Here is a 21,807-nt window from a genome sequence, read left to right as displayed (position 1 = left end):
AAAGAAGCGAGGGAGATTGTCACGGTTTGTAGCAAAATGGGCAAATGCAAGTTTAACGACTGCTGGCTTGAACGCAGTGATTCCGTAGACTGGTTAAAACGTGTACCAAACAATCCGTTTGAGGCGTACTGCACATTGTGCAAAAGAACACTCAAACTCGGCACCCTGGGTGCAAAGGCACCGGAATCGCACGTGAAAGCGGAGAAGCACCAGGCTGCCCATAAAAGTCTGCAACAATCGCATGCCATCACTCAATTTTGTTCACCGTTGTCAGGTCCAAGCACATCTCGAGACAGTGTATCGGCTAACTCCGTGCGAACTGTAACGTTACAACACGCAAACCGTACGGAATCGAATGCCTCATCCTCAAGTGATTTGCGGGATGTCTTTGGCTCCACTGCAACTGAAGGCCAATTTATGCTGACAACCCAGTCCTCGCAGATAACGTCGCAGACAGTGTCTACGTAGCCCCCCCCCCCACCTTCGCAGACACACTGCGCGCACCTCCCAAAAATTGTGACCACCGCAGAAGCCTCGCAGACAGCGTCGCAGGCAAGAGGGCTCTGATTGGTCCACTCTGCATCCGCTGTACACGCACTTCCGCTTCCCTACTTTCCCGGTTTGGTTTGTTTTCACGACCGCCATTTTTAAAAACACGAGCGAAGATGGAGCAGCACGAAGAGCGGTTGATCGAGGAAGTGAGGAAGTACGGACATCTATACGACTCCAGTTCTAGTCATTATAAGTAACCGGAGGATAAACACTCCACTAACCACACCCACCAACTACTCCTAGCAACTTCGTGCCCCCTTGCGTTGTGGCAGTGAATAACATCGCGCACGCCTATTACTCCCCGCTCAACGATAAATTACAACTGTCTGCGAAAAGCTATCTGCGAAAGCCTTGTCGCAAGAGCATGCAGAGGCCTTTAGTTCCTCATTAATGCAAGAGCGCACCCTAGGGATGTAATGAGTTCATTGGTGAACGATAATAAATTTAGTTATTTTGAAAGTAATTCAGGCTCTCCCAATTTTCTTTATTTTTTTTGTGCGGCATAAGTCTTAAATTTAACCTGTTATGGTCTTAAAAAGTCTTAAATTGAACTTGTTCAAGCCTGCAGAAACCCTGTGCAATAATCAAAACAAAAACACCCCCACCCCACCCCCAATACCGTTTACTGTGTTCTCCTCCTTATAAAAGTAATTATGTCTGGTGATGATTATCTTCAGAGTCATATCGACCAGATTTATGTGGCCACCATACCATATTGGATTTAATCAAAAAATTTTTTCCATAAAGATTTTTTTTTTGGGGGAGGAGAAGAAACCAAACATTTTCAACAGCCACCATTCTTGTCAAATCTTCACCAAATTTGGCACAGATGACCTTCAGACAAAACTTCATGAAGGTTATCAAGTGGTGTTTTTTTTTTCTTCTTCCCCCTCCTCCATAACGATTCGTCCGTTACAGCTCATTAAATCCAGTGGCAAAATCACCAAACAGGAAGTGATCTCATATCTTGGCCAATCTTTGGTCAATTGACATGAAACTTGCTGAGAGTGCATACAGCCATTACTTTGACAGAAGGCCAGGAAGTTTTCATGGCAACTCTGCCCTCCTGGACTGCTTGGGCCACATCATCGCTGCTTGCAGCTATATTTAACATTAAGCCCAAGCATTACGAGTAAAGGTAATGTCATTCCAACTCTCAGCCCTGAGATGGTCTTTCACCAGGATGCACACGTTCACACTTATCCTGGAAGCCCCATTACATCCTGTAAGTATTAATTATTTGGCGGAGTTTGCGTATCACACGCTTGTTTATCACCTTTTATCTTCTCCGTCCTCTGTTTTCTCAGTCTCGGCTGGAGAGTTATGATGTGCTGCATCCTAGACCGACTCATTCATTTGACAGTTTTGATCTCGCCATTTCTTTCACTTGTAAATCACTTCTGCTTTTCTTCGTGATCGACTTCTTTTTTTTTTTCCCCCTCCTTCTTCTTCACTGCGCTAACATTTTAAATCGGCTTCCTGTCAGTGCACCAAGTGATAAATACTAGAGACGTCATCCTGTTTCCTTGGAATGTTTTGGCTTTAGTTGATGCATGAGCTCTGCTGATGACGGTTTCCAGAACTTGCACGAGGTTTATTGTAGTCGAAAGACACGTAGAAGTTCTTTCTCTGAAAATGATGGGCTGAATTGTTCAGTTTTCTCTCGTTTGCTCTGACTGACCAAGCATGGCCATGCTTTTTAAAAGCTGAGGAGTTTTGTGTGAGGTGTAGAAACTGAGATGATTGTGGTGAAGTTGCCGGTTTATCTCGGTGTAACCGTTGTTCTGTAAATTGTCTGTCTGCTGGCTTCTCTCTTACCTTCCTCATCATTACAGGGTTCTCCAGAAAATCTGAAGTAGCCGGCGGACGGGGGGGGGACAAACAAACAGTAGTAGGCGCCTCTGGAAAGGTGCGCTAATGCTAGGGGGGGGTCTGAGGGCATGCCCACCCCCCAGAAAGTTTTTAAATTTACATGCCTTCTGGTGCATTCTCAGCTAATAAATTATTAACCATTTCCCTGTAAAATACTTGCAAAATATGTCTGAAATTTCCCTCCAAATGTGCGTGTGCTTGGCTTTCAGTTCCCCTCTGTAGTACGCTGCCTGGCTCTGCAACATAACTACATGGTGAGCTCATTTGGTGCGTGTGTAAATTAGATTACATTCTAAAATATTTTGTGAAAGAGTGAAATTGTCTGTCTGCAACAACCAACTGCATCTTTACCGTCGCCTGCTACGGCGTGGTCCGGCTCAGCCAATCGGAGCGTGAGAATCGATCAACAAATACGGTAATGATAATGTTAAATTTATATAGCGCCTTTCAAAAAACCCAAGGACGCTTTACAATTATAGACAGAGAAAAAAAAATAAATAAAAAATATAATAAGTAAAAAGTCCACAAAGTAGGGGTCAGGATGTAATTCCCGTGGTGTAGCAGCCACAGTCCCACCAAAAGGCGCACAAAAACAAGTCCCACATCTCCAGCACCGCCGCCGCGACGCCGTCAGCAACATCGCTTGAACACCACGCCATGGATCCACAAAGCGAGCAGAGAAGCTCCGCCACGCAGAGCGCTGGTGTGTCCCAAACCGCCTGCACAGCCGCCACGACACCACCAAGCAACATCACTCAGAACATCACGCCAAGCGTTAAAGCGCAGAGCGCTGGACAACCACGATGTAAAATGAGCAACGAGCTCACTGCAGTCCACAGCTGGGAGCGCAGGCATCGCCCACGGCGAACCAAGGCCTGGAGGGAACCGACGCCCAAAACTAGGTCCGGAGCTACACCACAACCGGTGGACAAAACACTCAAACATCAAACTACACACAAACACAGAAAAAAAAAAAAGAAAAAAAAAAAAAGCTCTGGTGAGAAGCGGCAGCCAGAACGCGCACGACGTACTCTCAACCGGAAACGGAAACAAGAAAAAGTCAGTGATTTATACCGTATAAATATGGTGTCGCTTCCAGCCATGCCAGACCCAAATCGAAGACAATTTCGTGGTGAAATAATTAGATTCGCAGCAAATTATGGGCAGCGGACACGATATAAATCACTTGAACTTTGAAAGGCAAGTTTTTATTTTTTGTGGGATCGAGTAGCCAATGCAGACCGTCTGCGTAGGAGGAGAAGACTGCCGGTTGCCAGCACTTGTGGACATCTCTCTCATTTAGTCTGAGAGAGAAATCTTGCGTAACAAACTTGTCCAGAAGTGATTAGTTGCTGCTCCATGAGCTTAAACCGGCTGCACTGACCGGGATGGTTAAGGTGCTTGTTATTGCTCTGTTTCAGTCGAGTGTTGTTGAATAATGTTCTTAAAGACGGGAACTTGTTCAAGTTCTTACCGTGATTGAACTTGTGTGGAATCTTCCCGACCTGTCACAGCGTTTTATATTAACGGCACAAGGTGCATTTACTTTGCAATAGAGCTCTTGCAGTCACGTGACCAGAAAGTACACAACCGCCATCTTGTCGGTCAAAAACACCGCTGAATACTGCTGCACTCGTGTACAGAATGGATCAATTTCAACCGATGGACTACACAGCTCATTTTTCTAATGAACAGGATAACTAGATATATGTCTAAAATAAACGATCTACAGATTAGTGACCCTTATGGCTTACCGGACGGAGTTTTCACGACCGGATTTTGAACTGTCAGCGGAATACCCAGACGTGTATAATTTACCTCATTAACTTTCCCTCGCTGTTCAGTGGTGAAGCACTGCGTGCTTATAAATCTCTGGACAGTTATCTTTACAGAAATTCAGGATTTGTCAGCGACTCAGATGTGGCATCTTGTAAACAAGACTCCTCATTGGATGGGTAAGTCACTTAAGTATCGAGTATAGCACTGACCAGCCGATTATAGAATAAGGTAATTCCAAATCGTCCGTGTTGTTTACATGGATCTGGTGTTGGAGAGGTAGAGGCTTGGCAGTGGAGGTTTGAGTAGCTGTTTTCTGAGCTTAGTCAACAGGCCGGCTCTGCAGCCTCGCTTTTGCTTCCGCTCCCGGCGCCACCTCCTTCGCTTTGCTTCCGATAACAATCCACGGAGACCCCGCTGGTCTCGCTATCTCGTCCAGAATGTTTTTTTTTTTTTTTTTTCTCGTCCGGAATGTTGTGCATGCGATGGAAATCGCTACAAACCGTCATTTTCTGCTGGAAACCAATGTCCAGTAAGTCCATACGGTTGTAGTGGATATTGAAGTCCGGTACAGACGAACAACACGCAAAAATACACACAAAAAACATAAAAACTGTGCACAGGTAGGGAGAGCTTGTAGCCGCAGCCGTTGTAGTAGAATTGTATATAGTAGGGTTTTCCAGAAGAAAAGGTAGAAGTAAAAGCAGAAGTAGACCCAGAAGTAGAAGGCGGAATATGGCGTTTGACCGACAAGATGGCGTCTGTCACAATCTGGATCGGCTGTGACGTCACATGCAAGTGCTCTATTGTGACCCTTAACCCTGTCCAGATCAACTATAGCGTGTGTGAAAGGCTCAAGCACATTATTTATTTTGATGTAACTTTACGTGTTGTTTAATTAGTGTGATTTGGTGAAGCAATGACACACGAGTTAGATTTTATCTTTCTTTCCTTTTTCTTTTCTTTCTTTCTTTTTGCAGTGCTGCTTCTCCCACTACATAACATTTCGAGATCTTGACCCCAAACCCAGCTTAAACTTGTCCACCTTGTTTCTGAATGGTGTGCTTGTGTACAGCTTTTTGGAAAGACGCACTCGTTCTCTCCTTTTCCTCTCGTCCCCCACATTGAAACGAAAGCAGTTTCAGACTTGGTCTTCCTACTCGGTCACGGTTTATCAGAGAGCCACCAAACTTAATGACACCCCAGAACACCTCGCCCTACAGCAACGTGAAATCCGCTATGCCCCGCACTCATCTTTTTCTTGTTTTTCATCCAGTGCTTTTTTTTTTTTTCTTTCTCCCATTGGCAGTAATGCATTATTGGCCCTGTAGAAATAAATGTTTTGGATTCAACGACTTTCTACTCGGTCACGCTACATCAAAGAGCCACCAAACTTCATTTCCAAGTACGGACCAACCCCCCCCCCCCCCCACCCCCCCAAAAAAGCACATCCATCCATCCTGAGCCGCACTTGTGGATTGTCACGCTGCGGAACAGTCGAACTCATTATCTTGGTGAAACGCATCTCGAGTTCATGTGTACAAGTATAAATTCAAATGAAATGTCGAAATTTGAAATGGATATATACACTCGAAGGACGGTAAATAACAAAATAGCATCTGAATGTTTATTGTATTTGTCCCGTCATTGTATTTATGGAACTTGGCAGATCCTGGGACTTTCTGATCTGAGACCAAAGGTCACGAATGAAACCTCTTATTTGCATTAAAAAAAAAAAAAAACGCAACTTCTCAGGACTTCAAATTGTGACCCTTAACCCTGTCCAGATTAACGAGTGTGTGTGAAAGGGGGGGCATCGTGGCTCAGGTGGATAAGGCGCCATACCATAAATCCGGGGACCCGGGTTTGATTCCAGCCCGAGGTCATTTCCCGATCCCTCCCCGTCTCTCTCTCTCTCCCGCTCATTTCCTGTCTCTACACTGTCCTATCCAATAATAAAAAGGTGAAAAAAGTCCCCCCCAAAAAAAGTGTGTGTGTGTGAAAGAGACTTGAGGCTATCGGTGACACGGATTGACTGGATTTCAAAGCCCCTTCTTTATTGGAATTGTCATAAAGGGGAAAAATAGATTTAATGCGTCTTTATAGTCCAGTCACTGTCTGTGTACATTCTTTTCTTCGTACTCTCTCTCTCTCTATTAATCTTCCCTTGCTACTCTTCTGCAGCTGATAATGAGCAAGTGGTGTGTGTGTGTGTGTGTTTGAGACAGACGTGTGTTCTTGTGTTTCGCAGCATGGTTCCCACAGCTGCTTTCATTAATCACACTGCAGGGGAAGAGAGCTGAGCCGGCTGATCACACATGCATGCGTGTGCATATACACACATGTAGGGACTCGCGTGTGCGTGCGTGTGTGTTTAGCATTAAGCACTCACTCATTCGTTGCTCAATAGAGAGACAGAACCGTATACATGCATTTTCATGTGTGCGCGCGCGTGTCCAGCTTGCGATAAGCTGTTGTTTAAACTGTTGTCCTGAAGGCACTCTGTGTTTCGCTCGAAAAGATGCATCAGTTCTGACCAGCGGCAGGTGTCCAAGCATCTGTATTAAAGCAGTGTATTGTAGCGTACGAGGCGTTGCTTTATGGCTCATATTACACAGAATAACGAGAGAATAAACGTGTCTGTGGAGGCCTGAGCGGAGCCAGAGGAAAACTAAACCCCTGCTCTCGCTTTGACTAATTCATGATGATAAATGAACTTCTCATAAAACGGGCTTCTCTTTTTGAAGCGGACAGTTAAATGATAATTTGAGTGAACCGTTTAACTGCCAGGTTAAGGCAGTTTGTCAAATGTTTAATGATGAAACAGTTGAGCATCCAAGTACCATTCCAACAATGCCATAAACACTCAAACTTCAGTGAACATGCATATAGCGTAGCAGTCAAAAGTTTGGACACGCCTTCTGCTTCAGTTATTGTGCTTTATTTTAATTAATTAAGACACTTCGTGTCTTAAAGTAATGATGGATGTTGTTTCTCTTTACTGAGGTGGGGTTTACATTAGACCGTATCAGCGGATCATCAGATTAACGTTTTTAAAACGATTAGCGTGCACACAGCAACACCAATACACGGATACGCTCGGCTCCGCAGGCATCCTGCGCTCCAAATCACTCCGCCCTGAACAGCGAGTGCCCTCTGGAGGGTGCGCACTCCGGCCCTGCGCAGCTCACAGAGCACGCGAGTGAAGTGCACAAGCAGTGATTCGGGACTGAGCCGCTGTGTGTGTGATCTCAGCGCATATCACTTACTACTTGCAAGTGGAAGGATGGCAAGCCTAAAGACAATCATAACTACACAATGGGCAGTATTTGCATCAGTATTTGCAGTATTTTCATACTTTTATACTCTTTAATGAAAGGTGATACAAGGCGGAAGTCCGCGACGTTTTTCAGCAGTCGCGTCACATGACCAACGCCAGCGAATCAGGAAGGTGGATGTCACAGTGACGTTGTCCAATGACGACGCCAGCTAGAGCTCAGCACAGCGTATCCGTGTATTCTCAATGTTTACACAGCACCGGACCAGACACGATCTGGATTGAATACGTGGACCCTGGCGGATTCCCGTTTCCCGGCGTTTTAATGTAAACGGACAGTGCATCCGCGAAGAAAACGAGACAGATACGGTCTAATGTAAACTTGGCCTGAGTTGAGCGGCTCTTGACGATATGGATTACTACAGTTGTGGATGGAGTAGGGTTATTTACTTTTATTTATTATTTTATTATTTACTGTTTGATCTCAAGCACGTTAAGAAGGCAAGAAGTTGCACTAATTACCTTTTGACGAGGCGCCTGTTAATTGAAAAGCATTCCAGGTGACTCCCTCATGAAGCTGGGTAAGATAACGCCAATAGTGTGCAAAGCGTCATCAAGGTAAACGCTGGCTACTTTGAAGAATCTAAAATATGAAATACATTTTTGTTTCTTAATGCTTTTTTTTTGTTTACGACATAATTCTGTACATGTTCCATATGTTATTTCATAGTTTTGATGTTATCAGTATTGCTCTATAATGTAGAAACTAGTCAAAATGCAGAAAAACCTGTGAATGAGTCCGTGTCCAAACATTGGTGTGTGTGTGTGTGTGTGTGTGTGTGTGTGTGTGTGTGTGTGTGTGTGTTAGTTACATGGCTATGTGAAGATATGAAGTTGAACTTCGAGTGGTGAAAATATTTTCAACACGAGAAGATAAACTTCACATCTTCGCACCACCATATAATGTTTTTATATTATATAGACACATCTACAAAAAAAATGCAAGTTAATCAAAAGAATTTTAATTTTGAACCCGTTCACCATTTTGACAACACACACCAACACACTCTCACTCTCGCGTTCTCTCTCTCTCTCGCATTCTCTCCCTGTCTCACGCGTTCTCTCGTGTTCCCTGTCTCGCGTTCTCTCTTGTGCGTGCGTTCTTTCTCTCACGTTCTCTTCACACTCTCTCGTGTTCCCTCTCTCTCTTGCGTTCTCTCCCTGTCTTGCATTCCCTTTCTTGCGTGCTCTCTCTTTCGTGCATGCTTTCTCTCTCCTTTGCACTCTTTCTCTCGCGTTCTCTTTCCTTCGCGCAGTCTCTCACGTTCTCTTGCATTTTCTCTCTCTCACGCACGCGTGCTCTCTCTCGCTCTCTTGTGCGTGCTCGCGTTCTCTCTCTCTGGCGTTCTCTCCCTGTCTCACGCACTCTCTCGCGTTCTCTTTCGCATGCGTTCTTTCTCTCGCATACTCTCTCGTGTTCCCTCTCTCGCGCTCTCTCTTGCGTTCCCCTTCTTGCGTGCTCTCTCTTTCGTATATGCTTTCTCTCTCCTTCGCACTCTTTCTCTCACGTTCTCGCTTTCCTTCGCGCAGTCTCTCACGTTCTCTTGCATTTTCTCTCTCTCACGCACGCATGCTCTCTCTCGCTCTCTCTTGTGCGTGCTCGCGTTCTCTCTCTCTGGCATTCTCTCCCTGTCTCACGCACTCTCTCGCGTTCTCTTTCGCATGCGTTCTTTCTCTCGCGTACTCGTGTTCCCTCTCTCGCGCTCTCTTGCGTTCCCCTTCTTGCGTGCTCTCTCTTTCATATATGCTTTCTCTCTCCTTCGCACTCTTTCTCTCGCGTTCTCTTTCTCTCGCGTTCTCGCTTTCCTTCGCGCAGTCTCTCACGTTCTCTTGCATTTTCTCTCTCGCGCGTGTGCTCTCTTGTGCGTGCTCGCGTTCTCTCTCTCTGGCGTTCTCTCCCTGTCTCACGCACTCTCTCGCGTTCTCTTTCGCATGCGTTCTTTCTCTCGCATACTCTCTCGTGTTCCCTCTCTCGCGCTCTCTCTTGCGTTCCCCTTCTTGCGTGCTCTCTCTTTCGTATATGCTTTCTCTCTCCTTTGCACTCTTTCTCTCGCGTTCTCTTTCCTTCGCGCAGTCTCTCACGTTCTCTTGCATTTTCTCTCTCTCACGCACGCGTGCTCTCTCTCGCTCTCTTGTGCGTGCTCGCGTTCTCTCTCTCTGGCGTTCTCTCCCTGTCTCACGCACTCTCTCGCGTTCTCTTTCGCATGCGTTCTTTCTCTCGCATACTCTCTCGTGTTCCCTCTCTCGCGCTCTCTCTTGCGTTCCCCTTCTTGCGTGCTCTCTCTTTCGTATATGCTTTCTCTCTCCTTCGCACTCTTTCTCTCACGTTCTCGCTTTCCTTCGCGCAGTCTCTCACGTTCTCTTGCATTTTCTCTCTCTCACGCACGCATGCTCTCTCTCGCTCTCTCTTGTGCGTGCTCGCGTTCTCTCTCTCTGGCATTCTCTCCCTGTCTCACGCACTCTCTCGCGTTCTCTTTCGCATGCGTTCTTTCTCTCGCGTACTCGTGTTCCCTCTCTCGCGCTCTCTTGCGTTCCCCTTCTTGCGTGCTCTCTCTTTCGTATATGCTTTCTCTCTCCTTCGCGCTCTTTCTCTCGCGTTCTCTTTCTCTCGCGTTCTCGCTTTCCTTCGCGCAGTCTCATGTTCTCTTGCATTTTCTCTCTCGCGCGTGTGCTCTCTTGTGCGTGCTTGCGTTCTCGCTCGCTGTCTCGTGTTCTCTCTCTCTCTCTCTCTAATCAAAGTCAGAGACTGACTTTGATTAGGGCCATTCAGGGTCTCTCAAAAATGATGTTGCTCGGGTAGGATTTGAGCGTGTGTCCGTCCCCCCCCCCCCCCCCGTGTATGATGGAACGCTATGCCACAAAGCAAAATTCATCCAAAACGGGTTCATAACCATGAGTTTGGTGTTCTTCAGTGGTGTTTCTTTGGGATGTGGGAGATGGGGAGATTTGCAAGATGTAATCATGTCCACATGGATCAGAATCTCAAAGGAATGTTTCCAACATCTTGTGGGATCCATGCCATGAAGAATTGAGACTGTTTTGAGAGAAAGGGAGAACCTATCCAGTATTAGAGTATAACGTGCGAGTGTGAGAGAATTTCACCATCCTGCTTTTCAGTTCATGGCAACGTCGATCTCCGAAAGAGTTGAGTCACGGATTGCGAGCGGTTGAACTTGTAACCTTAAACACAGCGCTATGCATTTCAGTATTTCAGAGACGTGAAGAACTTTCATTCAAAAAGCCCACCCTCGGAGCGAGCACGCGAGATGAAATGATGAAATATACAATCCGAGCTGTTTCTTTCTCATCAATCTTCTCTCATGACATGTCTGATCCTTTTATTCCTGTTAACATATTCTCTCCCTCTCTTTCCCTGAGGTGAACATTTAGTCCTCCATTAAGGACATACAAGGGTCCTTGACATTTAATTTCCTGTTTGCAGTGCACTTTTCCCCTCTGCCTGTGTGCCACTCTACTCCCACACACTCCTTTCTTTGGTGTGTGTCTGTCAGCACATTATACTCAGTGCGTGTTTGCTTTGTGTGTGATTGTGTGTTCTGCGTCTGTTTCTTATTCTGCTACTTTGTGTGTGTGAGAGAGAGAGAGAGAGAGAGATGACATGGTCCGCCTTGAGCTCTTGCTTGATCCTGTTGCTATGACAAGCCATGTATTATGGGACGTTGATCAGGTGTAAAACTAGTCTGGCATGAAGTGCTCTGGGAAAAAAAAAAGGCAATTTATTCTTTTCTGATAGCCGTGGGGAATGGAATTTAATTATAGCAGAGTTTAAAAAAAAAAAAATTAAAACGCTTCCATCTGTTGGCTCCACAAGCTGCAATTATGACTTTTCATTTTATTTGCTTCCCGATTGGCGTATCATTTTTGAGTGTGTGCACTCGCGTTTTAGTGTGTGCTCAACATTATCTGTGTTTTTCGGATCTGTGCGCGCGCATGCTTAAGTGTGTGTGTGTGTGTGAGGCTTGTAGAGAGATAAATGAATGTGCTCGCTGTTTGCAGGAACAGGTGGCAAAGTCAGCATGGTGGCCCCACACACACACGTGCACACTTTCTCTGTCTCTCTCACACTTGCCACCAAAAAAATGCAAGCAATTTGTGCAATTTAAGAGAGAACTAGATATCTACTCTTGTTCGACATGCCAGTGTCACTCTGGAGTACCTGTAGTTCAGCGTCTCGAGTCGCCCTAGAACACGGTCGTCATTTTGACCGAAATGCGATCTGAACAGATGAGCTAATGTCTAGAAGCTCCAAGGAAGTGTTTACCAATAGAGCGCTGAGGACACGCCTTTATTGTCAAGGCTACAGTACAGGAAGTTACACCGGGCTATTGGGGATTATTGATGCTTTTATTAACTAGTGCTTTCTTTGTTTGTGTGTGTTTGTAGGTGAGCGTGGTGCAGGACTCGGTGAACATCTCTGGACAGAACACGATGAACATGGTGAAGGTTCCGGACTGCAGACTGGCTGATGAGCTGGGCGGGTTGTGGGAACATTCCCGCTTCACAGACTGCTCTCTCTGCGTCGCTGGCCAGGAGTTCCAGGCACACAAAGCCATCCTAGCAGGTCTCTCTCTCTCTCTCTCTCTCTCTCTCTCTCTCAAACTCACGTGCGCACGCGCGCGCGCGCTCACACTCTCTCTCTGCAGGACAGGGTAATAGGACGACTTGTACCGTGTAGTAGTGCTGTCCAGGCTTGTGCAATGTAGCTATTTTATATTAGTATTTTATTCTTTTAAACGACTTTAAATTGGGATGTAGCCCTCATTATTTTTTGCTTGCATGTATTTTGCATTTAATAGCTTGTTAAATGAAATTTTCAAACACGTGACCTGTGGTTCAGTTAAAGGATAAGGCAACTTTTGTACAAAATCACCACAAATAGATAGATAAATATATAAAGTAATCGATCATGGAATTTATAGAGAAAGAACAGACCGCATAACAGTATCTTTTAACTTTTAATAATATGGGCTCGCGCTGAGCTCAGCGAAGATGCGTTCCGCCATATTGATCTACTGCGTGACGTCATGCGGCCCACCACTGAAAAGAACTCTTCAGTGCTTCATGGTAATAAGATAAAAAAACCAGTACAATCGCTTCTTCAAAGTTTCACCAAATGGTTTTATTTATGCAACTTAAAGCTCATAATACTGTAGAACTTTGGTCGAGTAAAAACACGGAGCAAAAACATGGCTGAATCCTGAATGACTCCTATTTGGATTTGTCCTACCAAGCCTACTGCGCATGCGTGAAGCGGCTCGGCTCGGTTTTCCCTTTCGGGCGCTCTCGTTTTCTGTTAGAATTTGGTAAAGAAAAAAAATAAATATTATTTACCAGCTTACCGGGTCCATGAACATAAATCTGACAGCTGACAAGGTCGGGATATAAACGAATCGAATACAAGCCACCCGCCGGGACTCCTTACTGTCATCACAGTGATCTGTCTGTAAACACTGTTTTCATGGGCCCAGTGACGTCACAGATCAGAGGGAGGTGCATTAACGAAAGATTCTGATTGGTTTATAGTTGCCCACAATCTTAAAATGGCTGACTCTTCCAACTTCGGCTCCTCTGTGTCAATTCATGATTTCAAAGTTAAAAATATTTTTTCATGTTCGATATATAATGGAAATAATTAACGGAATTGATTACGTATATGTTTTTCTCCTATTACACACACTGTACAAAAGTTGCCTTATCCTTTAACTGATCTTAGCCAAACCACGGTTAATTTAGCCACGTTTAAAATGTGGTCAGGTTTTGGCTTTTAGGCACTTGGCAGCAGAAGTGCCAAGTGTTGCAAATAAACAGAAACTAAGCAGGAAGGAAACGTCCAGCCTTGTGCAAAAGAACTCATGCTCTAGACTGGCAAATTGTCATCTCATCTCATTATCTGTAGCTGCTTTATCCTGTTCTACAGGGTCGCAGGCAAGCTGGAGCCTATCCCAGCTGACTACGGGCGAAAGGCGGGGTACACCCTGGACAAGTCGCCAGGTCATCACAGGGCTGACACACAGACACAGACAACCATTCACACTCACATTCACACCTACGGTCAATTTAGAGTCACCAGTTAACCTAACCTGCATGTCTTTGGACTGTGGGGGAAACCGGAGCACCCGGAGGAAACCCACGCGGACACGGGGAGAACATGCAAACTCCACACAGAAAGGCCCTCGCCGGCCACGGGGCTCGAACCCGGACCTTCTTGCTGTGAGGCGACAGCGCTAACCACTACACCACCGTGCCGCCACCGGCAAATTGTTTTTGATTTAAATCTGATGAAAAGGGTCAAGCGCTCGTTCTGAATGAAGTGACACGCGCACAGTCTGTAACAGAGAGTACATTTTCAGTCTCCCTACAGAAACATGGCGTTGCGCCGATATTCTTTGGTTTCACTTTGTGTGTGTTTGTCTGTTCGGGGCGATGAAATTAGTCCTCAGTTTTGCTTAATGGGTCAAATCAATATTGCGCAGGTCTAGTGCTAGCAGAACGAATGAAGGAATAAATAATGATGTGAAGTTTATCCTCGAGTAGTAAACGTATATTTCATGAGTGAAGAAAGCAGACGAGTGAAATATTTTCAACACTAGAAGATAAACTTCATATCTTCGCACTACTGTGTAATGTTCTTTATGATCTGGACACATGTTCGCAAGTTAATGAAAAGAATTTTGCCATTTTGACGACGCGCATCTAGTCAGCAGGAAAACACTGGGAGTGACCATCAGAGTGAAATATCGGGAATTATTATACATACAGGGCACCTTTTTTTGATGGAATAAAAGCGTGTGATCTATTCCCTTCTAGCGGGTTTCATTCATTTGGTTTGATAGCATGCAATATTGTTTGCATATCGCTTATCCGACATGTATTATGTCGCTCTACACCAGAGGTGGGCAAACTACGGCCCGTTGGCGTTTTTAATTCGGCCCGCAGAAGACAATCATATAAACACGATTGAGCAGATCTATAAACTATAAGCATCGGTGTTATCACGTAGACAGGCGTTCTAGAGATCCGTCTTTCCAGTCAGTCGTATTCACGCGAGATTACATTTGCAGAGTGGTGCAGCGCGTGCCATGGAAGTCATTCTGGCGCCCGTGCCACTGATGATCTCGAGAACACAGGATAAAACTTTACAATGAGTGGTCCTAAAAAAAGAAAAGTGGACAGTGAGTGCAGGGTGTTCAATAAAGAATGGACAACTAAATATTTTTTTGCTGAAGTCCGATCAAAGGCTGTATGCCTTATTTGCAAAGAAACCGTTGCAGTTTTAAAGGAATATAACATCAAACAGCACTTTTCCTCCAAGCATGCTAATTATGCTAACAACCAGTCAGCGCAAGCACGGATGAATACAGCTCAGCGGTTGCTGAGTGAATGTGAGTATTAACACTTTCGCTTTTTAAAACTATGTTGGAGCTGTAATAAGATGGTAGTCACATGTTTACAGACATAATAATATAAAAAGTATAACTCTTAGTAATTTTGGTTGTCGTGGGTGGCTGCTGTAGTGCTGGTGTTTGTTTTTATGTGTATATATTTTTTTATGTGCCAATCTATTGAACTGCAAACATTTTTCTGCTCTGCCTTTGTTGACTGAGAACTAAAATAAATGTCAATCTGATCTGCATTTGGGTCTCTGTCAGCGAAGGCCTTACAATAACACTAAAGCTTTTCCGGTTTATGTTCGATATGTATGAATTTGGTGTTGGCCCGGCCCGCCTGGCAAATTTCAAAAGTCAATGTGGCCCCTGAGCCAAAAAGTTTGCCCACCCCTGCTCTACCCGATGGAGAATGAGCGTTCAGTGTGGTTTGATATTGCGTGGTTGTAAGACAACATGACCTCATTCCTCGGGGACATAAAACTTCCATGCTAGCGAGCGACTGTGACAATTTGTAAACAAACATGGCCGCCAGGTTTGCTTCGTTAAAGACGGAAGATTTTGAGAGAAATTTGAAAGCGGAAGGTGTGTTGAACACCCGAAAGGAATGTGTATGTATAATATTGGCTGGCTTTTTTTTCGTTTTATATCAGCTATATTCCATTCAGCTACTCGTCCTCGAATCGTTCAGTATCCTGCTAGCTGAATGGAATATATCTGATGTACCACGAAAAAAAGCCAGCCAATATTGTTTAAATTTGTCACCCAGATCCACGATGTATTTCGTTTGAAAGATGCGAGTTTTCAACATAAGACACTCCATATCTTCAAGCCAAGGTGTGATATTTGTTTTTCTTTTTTTTTAATTATTATTATACAGACACGTTCACAAACACAAAGTCTCCAAATTTATCAAAAAAATTCATCGAGTGACGTATTGCAAAATATCTCACGGTTGCCGTTCTCCATGTCCTGGATGTAGTTCATGTGAAAAATATGAGTGGTGTATTTCCCAGTAAATAAACACTCGTGTCATAGTTTCTGCTAGCCTGGGCCCGCCCATCCTAAGCGTGACGCAACACGAGGGCCTGTTGCGAGCTTAGTCTGGCCAGGCAAGCTATCTACAGCTCTTCCAAGCTCCTGAAAAATCGGGAACCAATCAACTTTGAGCATCTCCAACGGCCCTGGGTAGAGGCGTGTTGAAGGCAGTGACGTAGTAGAACTGCGACCGGAAGCCATAGATTGTTTACAGAATCTATGCCGGAAGCGCTTCATTCACTAGAAACATTACGAACATGGAGCAAGTTCTCATTGAAAACGGAGCAAAGAGCAGCCCTGGAGGTATTTATTGAAAGGAAGGACGTTTTCGCCTTGCTCCCGACCGGCTTCGGTAAGAGTTTAATCTACCAGTTAGCCCCGTCGCGTCGCATACGTCAGAGGAAAGAGTGATGTGATTGGTTTAAGCTTCGTCACAGCCTTTTCTGGCTTCGACCAGTAGCAAACTGAGGCATTTCAGGGAGGCGGGTCAACCACGGGCTCTGGGAAACAGTTAGGCTGAATATCTTGGCCAGACCAATAGCTCGGAGAGCTTTGAAGTCGCGTTAGCCAGGCTAAGTTTCTGCTAGCACGAGACGTGCTCGATATTGATGTTCCCCATTAAACAAAAGATTTGAAAATAAGTCCACATTGGACTGTTCAACTTCTAATCACCGAACATAACTCCAGTGCCGAGTTTATTTTTTTGAAATTATTGAATTCTTTTGCTCAATGAGCCTTGTTGCTTGGTGTAAGTAAAGGGCTCGAATACTGCTGCATTCCATTTACGTTAGTATTCAGAGCTGGGAATGGTGTCACACCCAAGTTGACCGCGTTCCAGTCCAAGTCGGAAAACCAATACGAGCGGTTAGCGATACAAATTTTAACCCTTGTTTGCAATACCAGTTGATAAAACACATTACATGGTATTTTGCGCATATAAACACGAGTAACATGTCAACAGAGAGAAGTCCGACACTACTGTGTGTCTGATTTAACGAGACACGAGTTAGAGAAAAGTGCGAGTAAACAGTATATTACTGTAGCTTTCATTACTTTTAATGCGTGGAGCAGCCATCTTGGATTTTGAACTTGGGGGTTGGTGAGGTTCCTCTGACTTCAGAAAGTATTCAAATTGGCGTTTGTGACCGGGAACTGTGAAATCCTGACTTCCCAGTGCAAATGGAAGTGGAATGCACTATGAACGTAGCCTGGCAAGCCAGACTAAATGTGAATAGTCTGGCCTCGATCCGTAGACATTTCCGAAGCGGGTGGGAGGAACAAACCGCTGTCTTTCAAACTGTCTCTGTGCGTATAGGCCAACGCTCTGACCAATCAGCGCAACAGTGACTGTGACGTAGTCAGAGCGACAGGAAGCAGTGGCGGAGGCCTTGAAATAAATAATTTTTCAAAATGCGTATTAATTAATAAACAGGTTCTAGATATTAAGAAGTTTGGAGATAATGACCACAAGTTTGGAGTCTGTACCACATACACTTTTTTTCCAAGTGTTTTTCAAGGGTTTGCTTAAACTGTTTTTGAGAGTTTTTATTTAGTGGTGTTTGGTGAAATAATTTCCCTTAAATTTAAAATAACGGGAAAATAAGAAACAATCAAAAAGTAATGTTTCAAAGCTGTTTATTAATTCTTCGTACTGCACAAACTAGCCGCATCCTTTTGGCTACGAGCGGAGCCAGCTGGTAGATCAGACTTTTGCCATAGCCGGTCGGCAAAACAGCGAAAACGTCCTTCTTGAAAAGGAATGAGCGGAGAGCCTCTTCCTGCTCATGTTTCAACCAAAACTCCAAGTCTAATTCTTCTAAAACTGATTCCAAAGTGGAGTCAAACGCGCGCTGTTCACTCGCCATAGCCATCTTTCCTGTTGTGCTTTCTCCAGCGTCGCGCAGCCTTGTCACTCCTGCAAAAGCCCGCCCAAAGAATCCAAACAAAAACCTTGCGTTGTGATTGGCGGGCACGATTTGATGCCCGGGGTGTTTTTGTTTATATGGTGCGAGGCTAGACCCACTCGCTAGGCAAAAATATTTTTGGCCGCTAGGCGGGTGGGTCTAGTTTACTAGGCTACTATGAATGCACATTTCTTGTGTAATTGATATTTTGAAATTGTGCATCATTCAAATATTACAATAAATTGTTCCCTAAAAGTGATGTTCCATGCAAGTAGTTAATTTTAACATCCATTTTATTCAAGTCGGTCTTCGTGTGTGGTTCAGTCTAGCATGTTTTACTGTACACATTGCCTGCATCTATAACAAGGGTGTCCTCCCCTATCGGGGCTTTTCCCCAAAGCGCCGCACTTTCACTAGCACACCAAAAAAAATCAATATTATAAATTGAACAATGCAGAGTACTTTCTGCAACTAAATATCTCCTATTCCCCTCTGAAAGTGAGTAATAACTATATACAGTGCTTAACAAATTTATTAGACCACCTGTCATAAAAGCAAGAAAACACAAATATTTTAGAAATCTCTCAAAAATTTGTTTAAAACTAAAAAGTTAATGGTTATTTATTAGGAAAATAACACAATGAAACAACTAAATAGTTTTCGTTTATATATAATAACCAAAAAACGTAATATTTTGTATGGCCTCCTTTGGCCTTGATAACGGCTTGCATTCTTGCTGGCATTGCTTTTACGTACTTTTCAACAGTCTCTTTTGCTATCGTGTTCCAAATAGTTTGTAACTGTTCCCAGAGACTTGCTTTGGATGAAACTTTTGTTCGATCTATTTTTGAATCCACTAAATCCCAAATCTGTTCAGTAGGATTCAAGTCGGGACTTTGACTTGGCCAATCCATCAGGTCCAGTATTCCAGATTCCCTTTTCTTGGTCAAATAGTCTCTGCACAGCTTTGCAGTGTGCTTAGGGTCATTTATCTTCTTGGTGTATGAACCCACGGCCAATCAGTTTCAGTCCAGAAGGGATTCCATGATGCACCAAGATGTTGTGGTAGACCTTCTTGTTCATGATACCATCGATTTTCACTAATTTGCCCATGCCGTTTCCAGAAATTGAACCCCATACCATAACGGAACCTCCAGCGTTTCACTGTGGGTGCAATACATCTAGCATCAAAATGTTCTCCAGCTTTTCTACGGACATAAACACGATGCTGACCAAAGAGTTCAAATTTGGACTCATCCGTCCAGAGTACCTTCTTCCAGTCATTTGCAGTCCAGTGTTGATGCTCCCTCGCAAATCTGAGACGTTTCTGGATGTTTGCAGTCCTCAATAACGGCTTCTTAGCAGCTGTTCTTCCCTGTAAGCTTTGTTCCCGCAGTCGTCTGCTTATGGTCATTCTGGAGACTTTTTCGGACTCTGATCTAGACCTATTCATCTCCGCCTGAAGATCAGCAGAGGTCTTCCTTCTGTCTCTAGTACTTAAAATTTTGAGGTGCCTGGCATCTGCTTCAGTCAGCTTTCGTTTTCTGCCTCTTCCTTTGCGCATTTTGTAGGTACCAGTCCCGCCAATGGAATCCAAAGCATACTTGACCACACTGTGAGAACACTTAATGTCTTGCCCTGTTCGTCTCAAAGACCATCCAGCATCACGGAGTGCTTTAATGCACACACTTTCCTTTTCAGTCAGTTCTCTACGTTTTGCCATTTTGAACAGAAGTGAGGAATTTCAAACTGAATTCATGGTTTTTATACCCAAATGTGAGCTGACAACCAGGACGTCTTTGACAAGTCAGAAATTAATCAAGCATAATATTTGAAAATTGAAACTAATTTTTCTACTTAGGAATGCAAGTAAATAACTATAATTTGGTATTTTAATAAAAAATAACACACTACTTTGCTATTAAAAAAACAGTAAAAAAAATTCAGATAACACTAATTTTATTTTAGCATTAAAAATGTCATTTCAGTTCAAGAATATGCACATACTGGTGGATTACCCATTTCAGAAACACAAACTATTTTGGTGATCACCATTACTGTATATATGGTTGCTGTGGCATGAACCTTAAATCAGGTGGTGGTCTAATAAATTTGTTAAAGGACCCATAGCATGGTGGTTTGTTGATGCTTTAAACAGGCTCGTGGAGGTTTCCGGATGTTATATCCGCAGCCTTTCTCGAAATGAACCCTCGGCACGTAGATATAGCCTCCTGGGAGAAAGCCCCATTTCAGCGCTTTTCCCAGTGCGTCGTTTTGCTAATGAGAAGCAGGAGGCGGGGAAGGGTAGAGGGTGGGGGCGGGTCTTATCATTAATATTCATGACATGTAAATGTGTTACCTCGGATTGGCTAACAGCACTGTGACGCTACCTCCAGTGGGTCAGAACAAGCGGATGTGGGTGTCTTACTATGGCGAGAGAGAAGGGAGAAATACCGCGCGCTGACATCATTAAGGTGCGACGCAAGGAAATAAAATAAATTCAACAAATGTTTGGGTTTTTACTGAACAAACAAATAAAATGAACGAGTGACTTAAAAAAAAGAATGTGGGTGTCTTCGTAAAAACTGTTTTGACTGGCTATTATAACAGAGCATGCTGCATGCTTTTTGGTTTTGTAGCGCAGAGTACCTGGCTAACTGCAGGAAGCGGTTAGCTGCACAGCTAATGTAGCCATTGCAAGGCTAACGTGGCACCGATTTTAAAACACGGCAAAACGACTTAACAGTTATACACTTACTTGTTCGGTGTTTGTTGCTGATGCGGCAGGGATGCTTGGTACGGACCCAGGCTTCAGTGACAGTTGATGTGCAAAACCTGCCCTGTACTGTCCCAAGTTGTGGAAACATTCCTCAGGAAAATGCTTCTGACAAACGTACACCGTCTTAGGTAGACTCGACGGCGTATTATTGGAGTAAATAAAATTAAGCCACTGCGTCTTCAGGGGCTCTCCCGTCGGCAGTAAAAACAGACTCTTTTCTGTGTTGTCACATCCATGTACAGCGCAATTTCCATGTTTGGTGGCAACTTTTGAGCTGGGCGGGCAATCCATACAGTGGGTGGGAATCCAGAGGGGGGGTGTGGGGATCATCTCCCTTGCTGACGTAGGCAAGGGAAGAGTTTATCAATGCGCCGTTTTGACGCGCCATTCTGAAATGTTGGGCATAGTTTGGTTTACACATTATGAAATTTCTAGCCACTGGGGTGACTTAAGAAGGTCAGAGGAACTCATTTTAACGTTAAACCTCAGAAAGTGAAAATTTCATGCCATGGGACCTTTAAGCACTGTAAATAGGAAGATATTGTAATATATAGGTCTAGACTATCCTGGTACTCAACCCAGAAGTGAAAATAAAGGGTTTTGCAGCGTGCACTGACTGCCACTCACAACCATACATAAAACCATGTTTTTGGCGCTAGATGGCACTGTTGCATGATTTGACCTCTGTTCTGTTCCTGGCATCCTGGAATTGGAAAATAGAGGCGTGCTACAAAGCGTTTTCATTTCAAATCTAATTTTGCCCTTTAAGTTTTGCCCCTTGCATATCTGACGAGGTTTTAAAAAAAATAATCAAATTTAATAATGTTCACTTGTGCCTAAAGCAGCCCTAGATGCCACCAGAATGCACTATTTTGAAGTCTTGAATTTCAAAATTTTCTGGGGGAGCATGCCTCCGGATCTCCCGAGCAGCCTTCGGGGCCCTCCCAGGCTGGGCTGGCCCTTACAGGCTGGGCTCTGCGTCAGTAGCACCGCTCTGAGGTAGATAGATTTTTATTTTTATATTATTAGTCCTGCCCTATTAGGGAGTGTATAGAGTGAAATGCACAGTAATTCTATTTAAAAAAAGAAAAAAAAAAGGTACGCTATGGGTACATGTGGCTACTGTTTGAGTTTTCTGATCCC

General features: G+C 44.2%; 1 protein-coding gene across 1 annotated transcript in view; it reads left to right on the top strand.

Moving 5' to 3' along the window:
- The window catches only part of spop (speckle type BTB/POZ protein), a 151,757-nt gene that overhangs the window by 91,622 nt on the left and 38,328 nt on the right, over positions 1 to 21,807 (top strand). The window contains exon 5 of the mRNA XM_060901837.1: positions 11,942 to 12,119. Within this exon, the coding sequence (XP_060757820.1) occupies positions 11,942 to 12,119 (178 nt within the window). The remainder of the gene's footprint in view (positions 1 to 11,941; positions 12,120 to 21,807) is intronic.

This window comes from Neoarius graeffei, chromosome 20, assembly GCF_027579695.1.
Source record: "Neoarius graeffei isolate fNeoGra1 chromosome 20, fNeoGra1.pri, whole genome shotgun sequence".
Classification (NCBI taxonomy): domain Eukaryota; kingdom Metazoa; phylum Chordata; class Actinopteri; order Siluriformes; family Ariidae; genus Neoarius; species Neoarius graeffei.
This window is presented reverse-complemented; position numbering and strand designations above follow the sequence as displayed.